The sequence below is a fragment of the Dendrobates tinctorius genome, unplaced genomic scaffold (genome assembly GCF_039654945.1).
Source record: "Dendrobates tinctorius isolate UK_male_01 unplaced genomic scaffold, ASM3965494v1 ptg000059l, whole genome shotgun sequence".
Classification (NCBI taxonomy): Eukaryota; Metazoa; Chordata; class Amphibia; order Anura; family Dendrobatidae; genus Dendrobates; species Dendrobates tinctorius.
This window is the reverse complement of record NW_027361727.1, coordinates 19,815,981-19,833,271: the sequence shown is the minus strand read 5'-3', so window position 1 is coordinate 19,833,271 and position 17,291 is coordinate 19,815,981. Positions and strand designations below refer to the sequence as shown.

At 48.2% G+C, this 17,291-nt stretch overlaps 1 protein-coding gene across 1 annotated transcript in view; it reads right to left on the bottom strand.

Annotated features, from left to right (window-relative positions):
* The window catches only part of LOC141092401 (receptor-type tyrosine-protein phosphatase beta-like), a 239,049-nt gene that overhangs the window by 65,576 nt on the left and 156,182 nt on the right, over window positions 1–17,291 (bottom strand). Inside the window, exons 26-27 of the mRNA XM_073578524.1 lie at window positions 10,712–10,972; window positions 10,304–10,573 (exon numbers count right to left, since the gene is read on the bottom strand). Coding sequence (XP_073434625.1) covers window positions 10,304–10,573; window positions 10,712–10,972 — 531 coding nt within the window. The remainder of the gene's footprint in view (window positions 1–10,303; window positions 10,574–10,711; window positions 10,973–17,291) is intronic.

Below are 17,291 nucleotides of genomic sequence, written 5' to 3'. Positions count from 1 at the left end.
AGCGCCTGGATTTTCTCATTAAATGGAAAGGTGCGCTTTTTCCTTTCCTGTAACCCCCCGAACATGACGTCTTCTAGGGACTTAGTCGCTTTCTCTTCCTGTAGGCCCATGGTTGTCCTAATGGCCTTAAGGAGCGCATCTGTATCCTCTACCGGAAAACACGGCCTGCCCCCAGTATCACTATCTGAGGAGGAGGAGATGTGCTCGGCCTGATATTCAGACGAGGAGGAGTCTGATGAGGAACTTGGGGAGGCTCTCCTACTTTTTTTTCTTTTTCTTTAATAACATTTTAAAGGGAGCCTTCTACCTTGGACCTTATGACTGATCTGAGGTTAGTTGCCAGGCTCGGCACCTCCTCCGCCATAGTTGGCTGGATACAGCTGGCGCAAAGGTCCTTTTGCCAATCTCTCGCTAGGGGGCTCTGGCATATAGCACACTCTCTATTATTTTTCTTGCTCCCTGCTTTTTTGCCTTTTCCCTAAGGAAAAAATAACACACAAGAAGGACCCTTTTAATATTGGTCTAACTTTCACGAAGATCACTCACCACCCACAAAGTCGGATACCGGACTCGGAGGCTGTGTTGGAGCATATGTGGTCTGCGCTCTCTCGACCTCGAGGAATCTCTCGATCTGTGGCTCGGGCGGCTACTGCTTTTGCCGCTTGAACGGCTGCCATGCTTACGTGCAGAGGTCTGCGATGGGGGCAGAGACGGTGGAGACTGAACGCTCCTGCTGTGACCCCATTGTTTCACCTGGCCGCCCTGCTCCTCGTCGTCCTTTAAGTAGGTGCATCCGGTGAGCGATTTTTTCCCCTCCCCCTGCGACCGCCGGCCGCCATTCTTCTTACTGCAACTGGCGCCACACCAGGCACCATCTTGCCGTCGCGTCTGTGACGTCAGCCGGCGCACTCCCAGGGTGCACCGCGCCGCTGACGTCAGACGCCGCAAACCGACCCCGGCTTTCCCTGTCGTCCCAGGGAGAAGGATCGGGCGCGTGCAGGGGGAGGGAGGCACGGAGGAGTGCCCCACTGCCGAGGCCTGCCTTACCGCACCCGCACGAACCCGGGGCCTACAGGAGGATCCCCGGGGACTGCGCTTCCAGGCCACCGACGGCCGGCGCTGCAGGTAAGCAGACCTGGGTCCATCTTCTTCCACGACAGGCACCGCCGCTGTCAGACTGGGATCTCATTCCAGGACAGAAACCCAACTGAAGTGGGGGAGAGGTGCCGCCCCTTATATTTCAGTAGGTTCCTGTCCTGGCAGGGCGGATCCCTCTCTCAGGTGTGCTGTCATGGGTGAAGGGAAAAATATCATACTTTGGGGGTGCTTTTATGCAAAAAGGATAGGACAACTGCACTGTATTGAAGGGGAGATAGATGGGGTCACGTATCGCTAGATTTTGCCCAACAACCTCCTTCCGTCAGCAAGAGTATTGATGATGGGTCGTGGCTGGGTCTTCAAGCATGACAATGACCTGAAACACACAGCCAGAGCCACTAAGGAGTGGCTACATAAGAACCATTTCAAGGTCCTGTAGTGGCCTAGGCAGTTTCCAGACCTGAACCCAAAAGAAAATGTTTGGGGGAGCTGAAACGCAATATTGACCCACGGCAGACCCGAAACCTGAAAGATTTGGAGAAGATCTCTATGGAGGAGTGGCCCAAAATCCCTGCTGCAGTGTGTGCAAACTTGGTCAGGAACTACAGGAAATGTCTGACCTCTGTAATTGCAAACAAAGGTTTCTGTACCAAATATTAAGTTCTGTTTTTCTATTGAATAAAATACTTATTTCATGCAATAAAATGCAAATTAATTATGTAAAAATCATACAATGTGATTTTCTGGATTTTTTTTTTTTTTTTTTTAAGATTCTCTCTCTTAGGCTAGTTTCACACTTGCTTTTTTTTGCAGCGCGTTTTTCCCGCAAAAAAACGCATTGAAAAAACGCATACATAAGCATACAACTGCTGCGTTTTTTTCAAGCATTTTTATGAGCATGCATGAAAAAAACGCAGCGTTTTTATGCGTTTGTATGCGTTTTTAGCGCGTTTTTACCGCGTTTGCGTTTTTTTCCAACATTTTTAGGTGGCCCCTCACACTACCCAAACCATGACTTTACTAACCCTAACCCTGACCCTAACCCTGACCCTAACCCTGACCCTAACCCTTAACCAAATCATACTTAACCCTAACCCAAACCCTAAACCCTAACTAACCCTGACCCTAACCCTGACCCTAACCCTGACCCTAACCCTAACCCTTAACAAAACCATACTTAACCCTAACCCTGACCCTAACCCTAACCCTGACCCTAACCCTTAACCAAACCATACTTAACCCTAATCCTGACCCTAACCCTGACCCTAACCCTAACCCTGACCCTAACCCTTAACAAAACCATACTTAACCCTAATCCTGACCCTAACAATGACCCTAATCCTTAACAAAACCATACTTAACCCTGACCCTGACCCTAACCCTAACCCTGACCCTAACCCTGACCCTTAACAAAACCATACTTAACCCTAATCCTGACCCTAACCCTGACCCTAATCCTTAACAAAACCATACTTAACCCTAATCCTGACCCTAACCCTGACCCTAACCCTAACCCTGACCCTAACCCTTAACAAAACCATACTTAACCCTAATCCTGACCCTAACCATGACCCTAATCCTTAACAAAACCATACTTAACCCTAACCCTGACCCAAACCCCAACCCTAACCCTGACCATAACCCTAACCCTAAACCCCCTTAACTAACCCTAACTCTAACCCAAACCCCTAAATTCCATGGTTTAAAAAAAAAAACGCATATGCAAAAAAACGCATACATGAGCATGCCAGTGCGCACATATGCGCATCCATAGGCTATAATGGCCATTTTTAGCGCAAAACGTGCGCATGCGCTTTTTTGCAGGGCCAAAAAATGCAACATGCTGCGTCTGGAAAATCCCAACGCACACCCCAAAAAAACGCAGCGCATGAAAATCGCATACATGCGCTTACCAGCGCGCAGGTATGCGCACCCATGTTAAATATAGGGGAAAAAACGCATGCGCAGGTGTGCGTTTTTTCCAGCGCTAAAAAACGCAAATGTGAAACCAGCCTTACAGTTGAAACGTACCTACGATAAAAAATACAGACCTCTCCATTCTTTGTAGGTATGAAAACTTGCAAAATAGGCAGATTATCAAATACTTATATCTATAAATAAATATCTATATCCATCTATCTACCTTTCTATCTATATATATTTATTCCATCCTGGGTCCATTCTGATATATTTCTCTCATTCTGGTTTATATACTGGACCCACTCTGGGGTATATGACTCCCACCCTGGTATATAGGTCCCCCACTTTGGTATATGTGTACCACCCATCCTGATATATATGATCCCTATCCTAGTATAGATGTCTCCTATCCTGAGCTTACTCTGGTACATATGACTCCCATATTGGTTTATATGTCCCAAGTAGAGATGAGCGACTTTGCCTTTTTTAGGGTCGAGTCGGGTTTCATGAAACCCAACTTTCTCAAAAGTCGAGTCGAACGAAATCGGCCGACTATAGGGAAAAGTCAGGAAAAGTCGTGAAACACGAAACCTAATGCAAATCAATGGGGAGAAAAGTCGGCAGTGAGTGGAGGGCTGTAAACACACCTGGCATGAATTTTAACCCTAGAGGCGGCAAAATCTCTCTCTCTTCTCCATCTCCCACTCCGCTTCTCTCATTGGCTGAAAAAAGTCACGTGCAAGCATCCGGCGAAACCCGACTTTGGCGCTTGGGTCGCCGACCGCATGGCCAACTTCACACTGTGGTCGGGTTTCGTTTCATGAAACCCGACTTTGGCGAAAGTCGGTGACTTTTGAATCTGACCGACCTGTTTCGCTCAACTCTAGTCCCAAGTTCTTCCATTGTACTTTAACACATAAAAAAAACAGGATTTTTGGGTTGCTTACCATAAAATCTGTTTCTCGGAGGCTTCATTGGGGGACACAGAGACCATGGGTGTATGCTGCTGCCACTAGGAGGCTGACACTATGCACAAAAAAAGGTTAGCTCCTCCTCCACAGTGTACACCCCACCGACCGGCAGGGAATTCCTCAGTTAGTGAGAAAGCAGTAGGAGAAGTGACAGAATAGATTGAAAACAGAACAAACAACTCAACTGTAACCAATCAACCAAAGCAAGAACAGGAGCTGTAGAACATGGGAGGGTGCTGTGTCACCCAATGAAGGCTCCGAGAAACAGATTTTACGGTAAGCAACCCAAAAATCCTGTTTTCTCGTTCGCCTTATTGGGGGACACAGAGACCATGGGACGTCCCAAAGCAGTCCCTGGGGTGGGAAACAAACTTCCATCAGGCCAGCGGACTCACCATCGCAGCCAACAGAATCCTTCTAGCTAGGCTGGCGTCCGCCGAAGCGTAGGTGTGGACTTTGTAGAATTTCACAAACGTGTGAACCGATGACCAGGTTGCAGCTTTGCAAAGCTGCAGCGCGGAAGCTGTGGCATACCGCCCAGGAGGCACCCACTGCCCGGGTAGAGTGCGCTCTGATCCCCGGAGGAGAAACTCGATGCTTAACTCGGTAGGCCTCCAAAATTGCCGATCTGATCCAGCGAGCAATAGTGGCCTTTGAAGCAGGGTGACCTTTCCGCGCCCCATCTGGAATGATGAAAAGAGACTCTGTCTTTCGCAAGGAAGTCGTCCTAGATAGACTCTCATCGCCCTGACCAGATCCAGCTTGTTCAAGGACCGCTCCCGAGGATGAGTTGGACTCGGACAGAAGGACGGCAGAACAATATCCTCATTGAGGTGAAAAGAGGACACCACCTTCGGAAGGAAAGAGGGCGGAGGCCGCAGAACTACCTTATCCTGGTGAAGTACCAAAAAAGGAGAGTGGCAAGAAAGAGCCGCCAATTCTGACACGCGCCAGATGGAAGTGATGGCCACCAGAAAAGCTACCTTCCAAGAAAGGAGACAAAGGGAAACATCCCTGAGAGGTTCAAAAGGAGGACCTTGCAGAACCTCAAGAACCAGATTAAGATCCCATGGATCCACGGGCGCTCGTTACGGAGGAGCCGTGTGAGCCACGCCCTGAAGAAAGGTTTTGACCCGAGAGCGGGAGGCCAACGTCTTCTGAAATAAAATGGACAGCGCCGAAACTTGACCCTTCAAAGAACTGAGGGCAAGCCCCGCATCCAGCCCTGCCTGAAGAAATGCCAGAACAGAAGGGAGCGAAAAACACATGGGCGCGATGTCATTGGCCTCACACCAAGTGAAATAGGCCTTCCAAGTACGGTAATACATTTTGGAAGATGATGGCTTTCTGGCTCGGATCATGGTATGTTACTTGATCGGAGAATCCTGCCCGTTTCAAAACCTCGGTCTCAACAGCCACGCCGTTAAATTGAGCGACCGAGAATTGGGGTGGCAAATCGGGCCTTGAGACAGCAGATCTGCCCTGTCTGGAAGCTTCCAGGGGGCGTCCGCGAGAAGGTTGACAATGTCCGCGAACCAAGACCTTCTGGGCCAATTCGGGGCAATGAGAATGACTGGAATTCCTTCTGCTTTGATCTTCTTCAACAGCTTGGGAAGAAGAGGCAGGGGAGGGAACAGGTAGGGGAGTTCGAACTGCGACCAAGGAACAGCCAGAGCGTCAGCGCCCGCTGCCAGAGGGTCTCGAGACCTGGAAACAAACCGTGGGACTTTCCTGTTGAGGCGAGACGCCAGCAGGTCTACATCCGGGGTTCCCCATCGACGGCAGAGCAGATGAAACACCTCCGGATGTAGGGACCACTCTCCCGCCGCGAGACCCTCGCGGCTGAGAAAATCGGCGGCCCAGTTGTCTACGCCGGGAATGTGTGCCGCGGAAATTGTCGGAACGGAAATCTCTGCCCAATGAAGAATCTTGGACACTTCTGCCAGGGCTGAGACACTCAGTGTCCCTCCTTGGCGGTTGACATATGCCACCGCTGTGGCATTGTCTGTCTGAACCCGGACAGGCAGGCCCCTGAGGAGCCTCTCCCAGTGGACGAGAGCCAGATGGATCGCTCGTATCTCTAGGACGTTGATCGGCAGAGCTGATTCCTGAGTCGACCATCGACCCTGAACAGTGTGATTGCGGAACACTGCACCCCAGCCGAGGAGGCTGGCATCCGTTGTTACAATCTAACAGTGAATGGGAAGAAAAGACCGACCCAAGGGGATGAGAGGTGACGTCAACCACCAGTTGAGTGACCGCTTGATCCGGCATGAAAGACGAACAGGGCGATCCAGGGACAGAGCCGACCTGTTCCACCTCGACAGAATGGCATGCTGGAGAGGTCTGGCGTGAAATTGGGCAAAGGGAACTGCCTCTATCGCCGCCACCATCTTTCCCAGGACCCTCATGGTTGTTCGGAGGGACGGAAATCGTGTGATCTGCAGCGATCATACATCCTGCTGCAGGGAAAGAATCTTCTCTTGTGGGAGAAAGACCCTTGACCGACGAGTGTCGAACAGTAGGCCCAGAAACACAAGACGTTGAGTAGGAACCAGACAGGACTTTTTCCTGTTGACGATCCACCCAAAATTGGAAAGTGTGTCTAGGACGATCGTCAAACTTAGGCGAGCCTGTTGAAAAGAGGGAGCTTTGATCAGAATATCGTCGAGGTACGGAAAAAGAATGAGACCTCTGATCCTCAACAAGACCATCAACGCAGCCATGATCTTCGTGAAGACTCTGGGAGCGGTGGCGAGACCGAAGGGCAGCGCGACGAACTGGTAATGTTCCTGGCGAATCGCAAAACGCAGGAATTTCTGATGTCCGGAGAATATGGGAACATGTAGATAGGCATCCTGGATGTCTATTGAGCACATGAATTCCTGCTCCTCCATGGAAGCGATTACCGAACGAACCGACTCCATCCGGAAGTGGCGAAGGCGGACTCTCTTGTTGAGTAGCTTGAGATCCAAGATGGGTCGGACAGCCCAGTCTTTTTCGGCACCACAAATAGGTTCGAATAAAACCCTGTGAAGCGCTCAGATTTGGGAACGGGCACAATCACCCCGGAACTGAGGAGAGAGGCAATGGCCGTAAAGAACCCCGGGATCAAGGCTGAATCTTTGGAGGACGGGATTCGAAGAAACGATCCCGTGGAAGAGAGACGAACTCTATCTTGTATCCTGACGATACAACCTCCCTGACCCAAGCGTCCTCTACGGAGGCCAGCCAGACGTCCCTGAAGAAAAGGAGTCGACCTCCCAATTGAAAGGGACCCTTGGGAGTCCGACGTTAGTCATGCTGATGCAGACCGTCCAGATCTGGATCTGGATGGTCTGCCCTGGGAAGAGTGGGATCGCCAGGAGGGAGTGGGTCTGAAGGAAACTTTCTATCTTGGCGTGCCTGCAGTCTTTGTTGGTTGGAGGGGTTCTCCGCCGTATTGAAACGGCGGAAAGCCCGAAAGGGTCGAAACTGACGCCTTAGTGGAGGTCTGCGAGGCTTGGACTGAGGGAGGAGGGAACTCGTGCCTCCGGTGGCGTCCTTAATAATCTGGTCCAATTGGGATCCAAAGAGGCGCACTCCCTGAAAAGGCAGATTAGTAAGAGACTTTTTAGAAGATAAGGCCGCCTGCCAGGCCTTGAGCCAAATTGTACGTCGGATTGCCACTACGTTGCTTGACGCCTGAACTGCGCAGGATGCGGCATCCAAAGAATCAGAAAGCAGATAATCCCCCGCATGGAAAATCTGATTGGCCGATCTCGCCAATCTCTCTGGTTGTGCTTTATCTAGGATGCCCTGACGAAGATCCTCTGCCCAAGTAGCTATGGCCTTTGCTGCCCAAGATGAAGCAAAGATTGGAAATACCGCCACTGAAGCCGCTTCGAAGGCAGACTTTGCTAGGGATTCTATAATCCTATCATTAGAATCCTTTAGAGACACCACACCTGAAAGCGGGAGAACCATGTTATTAGAAAGTCTGGACACGGGCGCGTCCGAGGGAGAAGCAGACCAGTTGTCCATGAGCTCTTTAGCAAACAGGTACAGTACGCCGAGACGCTTTCCTCTTTGAAAGCGTCTGGTCGGATCTTCTCTTTCCCTGGTAAAAATCTTTCCAAACTCGGAATGGAAAGGAAATACCCTGGAGGGTGTTTCTGCCCGCCTGAACGAAACCTCCTGATCTGAGGATTTCACAGGGGAGTCAGCAATGTCGAAGGTATGAGGAATCGCTGCAATGAGGTTCTGCACCGTAACCTTCATGTTCGCATCCTGGTCCGAATCCAGCTCTAAAATCCCCTCAGATGACCTGTCCAAAAACGCTTCACCTGACTCGGGAGAGGAGGCCCGGGAGGGAGGCTGCTGAGAAGGACTATGCGTTGAGATGGGACGAGGAGAGGATTCCGGCTGGAGATCCTGCCTGGGTCTTTTGCGACTAACACTGGCTGACTCAGATGGAATCTCTTGAGACCTGCTGGACCCTGCAGAAGTGTCCAGGGGCAACTTATCCAGAACGGCTACTAGGGACTGAGACACCCTGGTGTGGTCTGTCACTGATTGTGATAGACACGAAGTCCAGCCAGGCATGGGGGGTTCACTCTCACCTGGGGCCATAGATGGCTCCTGGGTGGCGTCAGGCTGAATTTTATTGCTACAGTCCAGGCAGAGGGGAGTGGACTGACCTGAGGGAAGTTTGCGATTGCAAGAAGAACATGCAAAGAACTTGACTAGAGTACAGGAGGGAGCCGTAGGGCGGGTACGATCAGATTTAGAGTTAGACATAGTGAAAACTGAGGTAGTGCCGGGAGGTTGGGGGACAGAAGGCAGAGAAGGGTGTCAGTCTGCAGATGCAGAGCTACTCACAGTCCGGTGTCCCCAGAGACAATGCTATCCGACTTGTCTGCAGATGCAGGTCAGAGCGAAATCCGGCTGACAGGCCAAGAGAGTGATATCCGGCTGACAAGCCAAGAGAACGGTGTCCGGCTGACAGGCTGAGAAGATGGCGACCGCCTGAGAGGAACGGGGAAGACACGTGCTTCCAGGGGAAGAAGGGCGGAGCTAACCGCCCGGCTGAAATAGGCACCGCCCGCTGGCCAAGAACAGGCTGGGGTGCAAGAGAGGCGGTGGGAGGACCTGGGACGGGCGGGAGAGAAGCCCGCTTAATAGAAAGGGGCGAGAGGCGTGGCCGTGACGCTGAAGTAGGCCCGATTTGAAGCCGGGGCCTAAATTAATAGCGGCGGCCGCCTCTCAGCACGGGGTCGGCGCGTAGGTGCCGCAGCATGAGCGCTGCCGCAAAAAAAACCTGCCAGGAGAGAAGGGAACGGCTGTAAGAGAGAGCGGAGTCTGCCTGTAGGCGCAGGATGGCCGCAGCGCTACCGCATCCCTTCTCCAAGGGGAACGCTGCAACCGTGCCCTCTGAGGAGGCAAATGGGACCCAATACTTACCCGTCCCGGGACCGAATTCCTGTAGAATAAAGGTACCTTGTTCCTGAAGGATGTCTGCGTCTCGTCCAACCGACAGGCTCTGGTAGGCGAGTGGGTGGGAGACTGACAAGGACCCTTTGAATCGCTGACACGTCTTCGTGTTGGCATCCGCCTGGAAGGCTGCTGGTCCCGCTACGGAGATCTGCGAGGATACAGGGTGGCAGTACACGCCGTACTCACAGACTCGTTGTGGGAGTACAGATGTGACTGCTCACTCTGTATCCCTCCGGAAAAACCTGAAAAGAAACGACGCACATCGAGGTAGATATGGGTCTAATCAAAGACCCGTGTCCACCTCCTACTGACACTAAGCTAAACTGAGGAGTTCCCTGTCGGTCGGTCGGGTGTACACTGTGGAGGAGGAGCTAACCTTTTTTTGTGCATAGTGTCAGCCTCCTAGTGGCAGCAGCATACACCCATGGTCTCTGTGTCCCCCAATAAAGCAAACGAGAAATAAACAATTCTACTTGCACTGCCCCGCTCCAACACTGCGCGACATCCTCTTCTGTAGCCGGCAGCTGACTTCAGCGCATAAGCCACAGGCAGCGCATGACATCACTGCCATGTATCCCCCAGTCATGGGCACACCAACCTCAGTTGCCGGCATCTGATTGGTGGGCAGTTTGTACCGCAAATCAGCTGAATGTGCATTCTCTGACGCACATCCAGCTGAAATAGGTGCTGGTAGGCCCCCCCTCCCGTATGGGCCCAATCATTACACCGCTGATCGTTCACTTGTTTATAAAAAACTCCAGGGACAGCGAGGATGAAGTCTGTATGGTGCTGTGGAATTGATGGCACTATACAAGTCAAATAAATAAGCACAAACCTACTTGTATAAACCGATGTGGTGACAGGAGAGCTCTGATACCCCCGGACTCCGACTGTTACCACAGTTATGGAGTAATTAGTCCCAGATATCAGGCTCTGGAGGGTGACATTTGTTGTGGGACTTGTCACAGATAAGGTAGTTGATGGATATATCCCATAGCTTATATTATATGTCTTATTCACACCGGCCATATTTACTGGCTCCAACCAAGATAATGTCAGGCTCTTTGCTGTAATTGTGATAAAGGATAACGTTCCAGGTGGAGTTGGATCTGCAGAAAAAGAGAAATACAGAGAGGTGAGAACATATCCAGCATCTGTATTATAAGATGAAAGTGCCGGTAATAGCCGAGAATGGTGATATGAGGATTATAAGGAGCCATTACTGAGCAGATCCTGATGATACTCACATGTGGCCTCGGTCACTGGAGCTGGAGCAGATGTCTGGCTGCAGCTCCCACTGACTGGCTGCACAGTGACATTATATTCTCTGCCTGGTAGTAATCCTGTGAAATTCACTTGTGGATCAGTAGTTTGTGTTGTCTTATTGATGGCTCCTGTTAGACTGACTGTATAATTATCCACTTTTCCTGCTGGTTTTATCCATGAGGCTCCAAGAACATCAACCGACTGGTAATTATTCATGGTGATGGTGGAAACTTGTCCAGGAACTGAGAATAATATAAATCACAGACAGGTTAGTTATACAGCAGTTACCTCTGGTGTAATATGATTATTTGGTCTGTGGCAGTAGAACAGTTACAGAGGTTCTATGTGACAAATATGTACAATAGACAAAAAAACTTGACAAGAAACACCAATGAATAGGACAGCAAGTATAAATGACTATACCAGAAAATCACTATTTATTTACATCACTGGTAAGATTTGTTTTGCCTTATTTTCTCATTATTTTATTACTAGATGCGGGCCCGATGCTATCGCATCGGGAGGGCAGTAACATCACGATGGGGGCAGCTTTGTGGAGCTGGGCGTGGCGGCCCACCCACTTCCGTGCAATCACAACCGGCAGGAAAGACGGTGTTTTGCAGCCTGTGCTGAAGATGGTGTGCGGCACCACCAGAGGGTGGCCGCACCCAATCTCCACCACAGGCCTCAAGCCGTGGTCTTTCCTGACGGCTATGACTGCACGGAGGTGGGTGGGCAGGCAGTGGCGGGATCCGGCGTGTGTAGTCAGGCGGTGGGTCCTGGCAGGGGTCCAGCGGCGGCATCCCTCTCATTATTCCCCCCTCATTACACCCTCTCATTATACCCCCTTCATTACATCCCTCTTGTTATACCCCCTCTTTACACCCCTTTCACAGCCTCGTGATCGCAGCGGCGTCCTGGATCCGAGCGGCGGCTGGGATCCAAGCAGTGGCCGGGATCCCAGTAGTGGTTGGGATCGCAGCGGTGTTCGGGATCGCAGCTGCGTCCTGGATCCGAGCGGCATCACTTGGGTGTTCCAAAATGGCGGTCGGCGTACTTCTGGTGCGGCGCAGTGGACTGTGGGATTCGGGGACATCCAGACTGAAGTGGATGACGGACAATTTAAGGCAATTTTATATATATAAAGATTAACCACATCCCATCATTTTTTCCACTTTTGCTTTATTAATCCTCAACTTTCAAAGCCATTACTGTGAAAGAAATATATAATCAATAAGGGAAATCATAACAGCAGACTGGTTCTTAACCCCTTCATGACCCAGCCTAGTTTGACCTTAATGACCTGGCCATTTTTTGTAATTCTGACCAGTGTCCCTTTATGAGGTAATAACTCTGGAACGCTTCAACGCATCCTAGCGATTCTGAGATTGTTTTTTCGTGACATATTGGGCTTCATGTTAGTGGTAAATTTAGATCGATAATTTTTGCGTTTATTTGTGAAAAAATCAAATTTGGTGAAAATTTTGAAAATTTCGCAATTTTCAAATTTTGAATTTTTATTCTGTTAAACTAGAGAGTTATGTGACACAAAATAGTTACTAACTAACATTTCCCACATGTCTACTTTACATCAGCACAATTTTGGAAGCAAAATATTTTTTTGTTAGGAAGTTATAAGGGTTAAAAGTTGACCAGTGATTTCTCATTTTTACACAAAATTTACAAAACCATTTTTTTTAGGGACCACCTCACATTTGAAGTCACTTTGAGGGGTCTATATGGCAGAAAATACCCAAAATTGACACCATTCTAAAAACTGCACCCCTCAAGCTACTCAAAACTACATTCAAGAAGATTATTAACCCTTTAGGTGTTTCACAGGAACTAAAGCAACATGGAAGGAAAAAAAGGACATTTTAATTTTTCCAACAAAAATTTTCATTCAGCATCAATTTTTTCATTTTCACATGGGCTACAGGATAAAATGGATCCTAAAATTTGTTGGCCAATTTCCCCTGAGTACACCGATACCTCATATGTGGTCAAAAACCACTGTTTGGGCGCACGGCAGGGCTCAGAAGGGAAGGAGTGCCATTTGACTTTTTGAATAGAAAATATGCTGGAATATTTAGCGCTTGCCATGTCGCATTTGGAGAGTCGCTGTGTGCCTAAACACTGGAGCTCCCCCACAAGTGACCCCATTTTGGAAACTAGACCCCCAAGGAACTTATCTAGATGCATAGTGATCACTTTGAACCCCCAGGTGCTTCTCAAATTGATCCGTAAAAAAAAAAAAAAAAAGTACTTTTTTTCACAAAAATTATCTTTTAGCCTCAGTTTTTTCATTTTCACATGGGCAACAGGATAAAACGGATCCTAAAATTTGTTGGGCAATTTCTCCTGAGTACACCGATACCTCATATGTGGTCATAAACCACTGTTTGGGTGCACGGCAGGGCCCGGAAGGGAAGGAGCGCCATTTGACTTTTTGAATGGAAAATTAGCTCCAATCGTTATCGGACACCATGTCGCGTTTGGAGATCCCCTGTGTGCCTAAACATTGGAGCTCCCCCACAAGTGACACCATTTTGGAAACTAGACCCCTTAAGGAACTTATCTAGATGTGTAGTGAGCACTTTGAACCCCCAAGTGCTTCACAAAAGTTTATAACATAGAGCAGTGAAAATAAAAATCATTTTTTTCCTCAAAAATGATTTTTTAGCCCGCTATTTTTTATTTTCACAAGGGTAACAGGAGAAATTGAACCAAAAAAGTTGTTGTCCAGATTGTCCTGAGTATGCTGGTACCCCATATGTGGGGGGGGGGCACTGTTTGGGTGCACGGCAGGGCGCAGAAGGGAATGAGTGCCATTTGACTTTTTGAAATGAAAATTAGCTCCAATCGTTAGCGGACACCATGTCGTGTTTGGAGAGCCCGTGTGCCTAAACTTTGGAGCTCCCCCACAGATGACCCCATTTTGGAAACTAGACCCCCTAAGGAACTTATCTAGATGCATAGTGAGCACTTTGAACCCCCAGGTGATTCACAGAAGTTTATAATGCAGAGCAGTGAAAATAAAAAAATCTTTTTCCTAAAAAAATTTTTTTTAGTTGGCAATTTTTTATTTTCACAAGGGTACTAGGATAAATTGGACCCCAAAAGTTGTTGTCCAGTTTGTCCTGAGTATGCTGGTACCCCATATGTGGGGGGGAACCACTGTTTGGGCACACGTTGGGGCTCAGCAGGGAAGTAGTGACATTTTGAAATGCTGACTTTGATGGAATGGTCTGCGGGCGTCATGTTACATTTGCTGAGCCCGTGTGCCTAAACAGTAGAAACCCCTACAAGTGACCCCATTTTGGAAACTAGACCCCCCAAGGAACTTATCTAGATGTGTGGTGAGCACCTTGAACCCCCAAGTACTTCACAGAAGTTTATAATGCAGAGCCGTGAAAATAAAAAATCATTTTTTTTCCCTCAAAAAAAATGAATTTTAGCACGCAATTTTTTTTTCACAAGGGTAACAGGAGAAATTGGACCCCAAAAGTTGTTGTCCAGTTTGTCCTGAGTACGCTGATACCCCATATGTGGGGGATGACCACTGTATGGGCACACGTCAGGGCTCAGAAGGGAAGTAGTGACGTTTTGGTATGCAGACTTTGATGGAATGGTCTGCGGGCATCATGTTACATTTGCAGAGCCCTTGATGTACCTAAACTGTGGAAACCCCCCACAAGTGACCCCATTTTGAAAACTAGACCCCCCAAGGAACTTATCTAGATGTGTGGTGAGCACCTTGAACCCCGAAGTGCTTCACAGAAGATTGTAACGCAGAGCCATGAAAATAAAAAATTTTTTTTTCCTCAAAAAATGAATTTTTAGCTCACAATTTTTTATTTTCACAAGGGTAACAGGAGAAATTGGACCCCAAAAGTTGTTGTCCAGTTTGTCCTGAGTACGCTGATACCCCATATGTGGGGAGGGACCATTGTTTGGGCACACGTCGGGGCTCGGAAGGGAAGTAGTGACGTTTTGAAATACCGACTTGATCGAATGGTCTGCGGGCATCATGTTACGTTTGCAGAGCCTCTGATGTGCCTAAACAGTGGAAACCCCCCACAAGTGACCCCATTTTGGAAACTAGACCACCAAGGAACTTATCTAGATGTGTGGTGAGCAGCACTTTGAACCCCAAGTGCTTCACAGAAGTTTATAACGCAGAACCGTGAAAATAAAAAATCATTTTTTTTCCCTCAAAAAAAATGAATTTTAGCCCGCAATTTTTTATTTTCACAAGGGTAACAGGAGAAATTGGACCCCAAAAGTTGTTGTCCAGTTTGTCCTGAGTACGCTGGTACCCCATATGTGGGGGGGAACCATTGTTTGGGCACACGTCAAGGCTCGGAATGGAAGTAGTGACGTTTTGAAATGCAGACTTTGATGGAATAGTCTGCGGTCGTCATTACGTTTGCAATGCCCTGATGTGCCTAAACAGTGGAAACCCCCCACAAGTGACCCCATTTTGGAAACTAGACCTTCCAAGGAACGTATGTAAGATGTGTTGTGAGCACTTTGAACCCCCAAGTGCTTCACAGAAGTTTATAATGCAGAGATGTGAAAATGAAAAAAATCATTTTTTTCCACAAAAATAATTTTTTAGCCCCCAATTTTTTATTTTCCCAAGGGTAACACGAGAAATTAGTCCCCAAAAGTTGTTGTGCAATTTTTCCTGAGTACGCTGATACCTCATATGTTGGGGTAAACCACTGTTTGGGCACACGTCAGGGCTTGGAAGGGAGGGAGCACCGTTTGACTTTTTGAACGCAAAATTGGCTGGAATCAATGGTTGCACCATGTCGCGTTTGGCGACCCCCTGATGTGCCTAAACAGTGGAAACCCCTCAATTCTAACTCCAACCCTAACCCCAACACACCCCTAATCACAGCCCTAACCCTAACACATCCCTAACCACAAGCCTAACCCTAATTCCAACGCTAACCCTAATTCCAACCCTAACCCTAATTCTAACCCTAATTCCAACCCTTACCCTCTTTCCAACCCTAACCCTCTTTCCAACCCTAACCCTAACCCTCTTTCCAACCCTAACCCTAACCCTCTTTCCAACCCTAACCCTCACCCTCTTTTCAACCCTAACGGAAAAATAAAAATAAAAATATTTTCTTTATTTTATTAGTTGTGCCTACCTAGGGGGTGATAGTCGGGGGGTTTATTTACTTTTTCTTTCATTTTGATCACTGTGAGAGTGATCAAAATGAAAGAATGGAGTCTGCAGCCGGCAGATTCGGGCATGCGCCCGCCATTTTCTAAGATGGCGGCGCCCATGAACCGGACCCGCCGGACATTGGGAGCGACAGGGGGACTTAGAAGGTGCCGGGGGAGGTGAGAGGGGGTGAGGGGGTTATCGGAATCTGGCGGGGAGCAGAGGGAATGGGAGGGGGGCAGATGATGACAGCGGCGGCAGATCGCCGCTGTCATTCAGTTGCGAGGGGGCGATCGCCGGTGGGGGGGGGTGGAATCGGTGTCTCCAGCCATGTCCGATGCTACAGCAGCATCGGCCATGGCTGGATTGTAATGTTTCATCAATTTTCATTGATGAAATATTACTATCGCTCTGATTGGCTGTTTCACTTTTAACAGCCAATCAGAGCGATCGTAGCCACGTGGGGTGAAGCCACGCCCCCTGTGGCGAAGAACAAAGCCCCCTGTATCTGTGGGTCGGGTGACCTTTCAGTGACCTAGGTCACCCGACCTGCAGGGGGGCTTTAAAGTCATGACGCCACATAGGCGTCATGGGTCGTTCTGGCACGACTTTTCATGACGCCTACGTGGCGTCAAAGGTCGTGAAGGGGTTAATCATAGTTCACAGTTCCTGAACCAGTTGGTTTGAAACGCGTAAAGCCATAAGTTTCCCGGGTTGCTTGCCTTTCTTCTAAATTAATGGTTTTATACCATAATTTTAGCCATGTTATACATTAAAGATTTTTGTTTTTAAATAATTATTCACTGACTGATCTGTTGCTGGATACTTTTCCTTTGATACTGCTCATTTACTAACACAAACTTCTTTCCATGCACGGCCATTGGATTCTACTGCAGTGAGCTGGATTTTTTCTACAAAGTTTTTCTGTGGCCTATGTCTACATGCAAATATATTCATGAAATAATCATATCTGAAGAGAATAAAAATCTGGTTTCAAGCTTAATAAAAAAAAAAAAAAATAAAAAAAAAAAGCATTATGAATAAGATTATAAATCCTGACAAATAAAAGCACCCTTACACTATACATATAACAACCTGAAGCATGCAGGTGTTTGGATGAGCGGTTGACAGTTTTTTCCATCTTCATGTAAAAATAGTAATGGAGGCATAACTTGCACCTAATCTGATTGTATTGCCATCCCATTTTGAAAGCATTGTTAATAATAATAATATTTATTTTTATGTAGCTCTAACATATTCCGCAGAGCTTTATAGTTTGCACACATTATCATCACTGTTCCCGATGGGGCTCACAATCTAAATTCCCTAGGAATAAGGAACAAGATAAGGATAAGAAACAAGAAACAAGAAACGGGGGC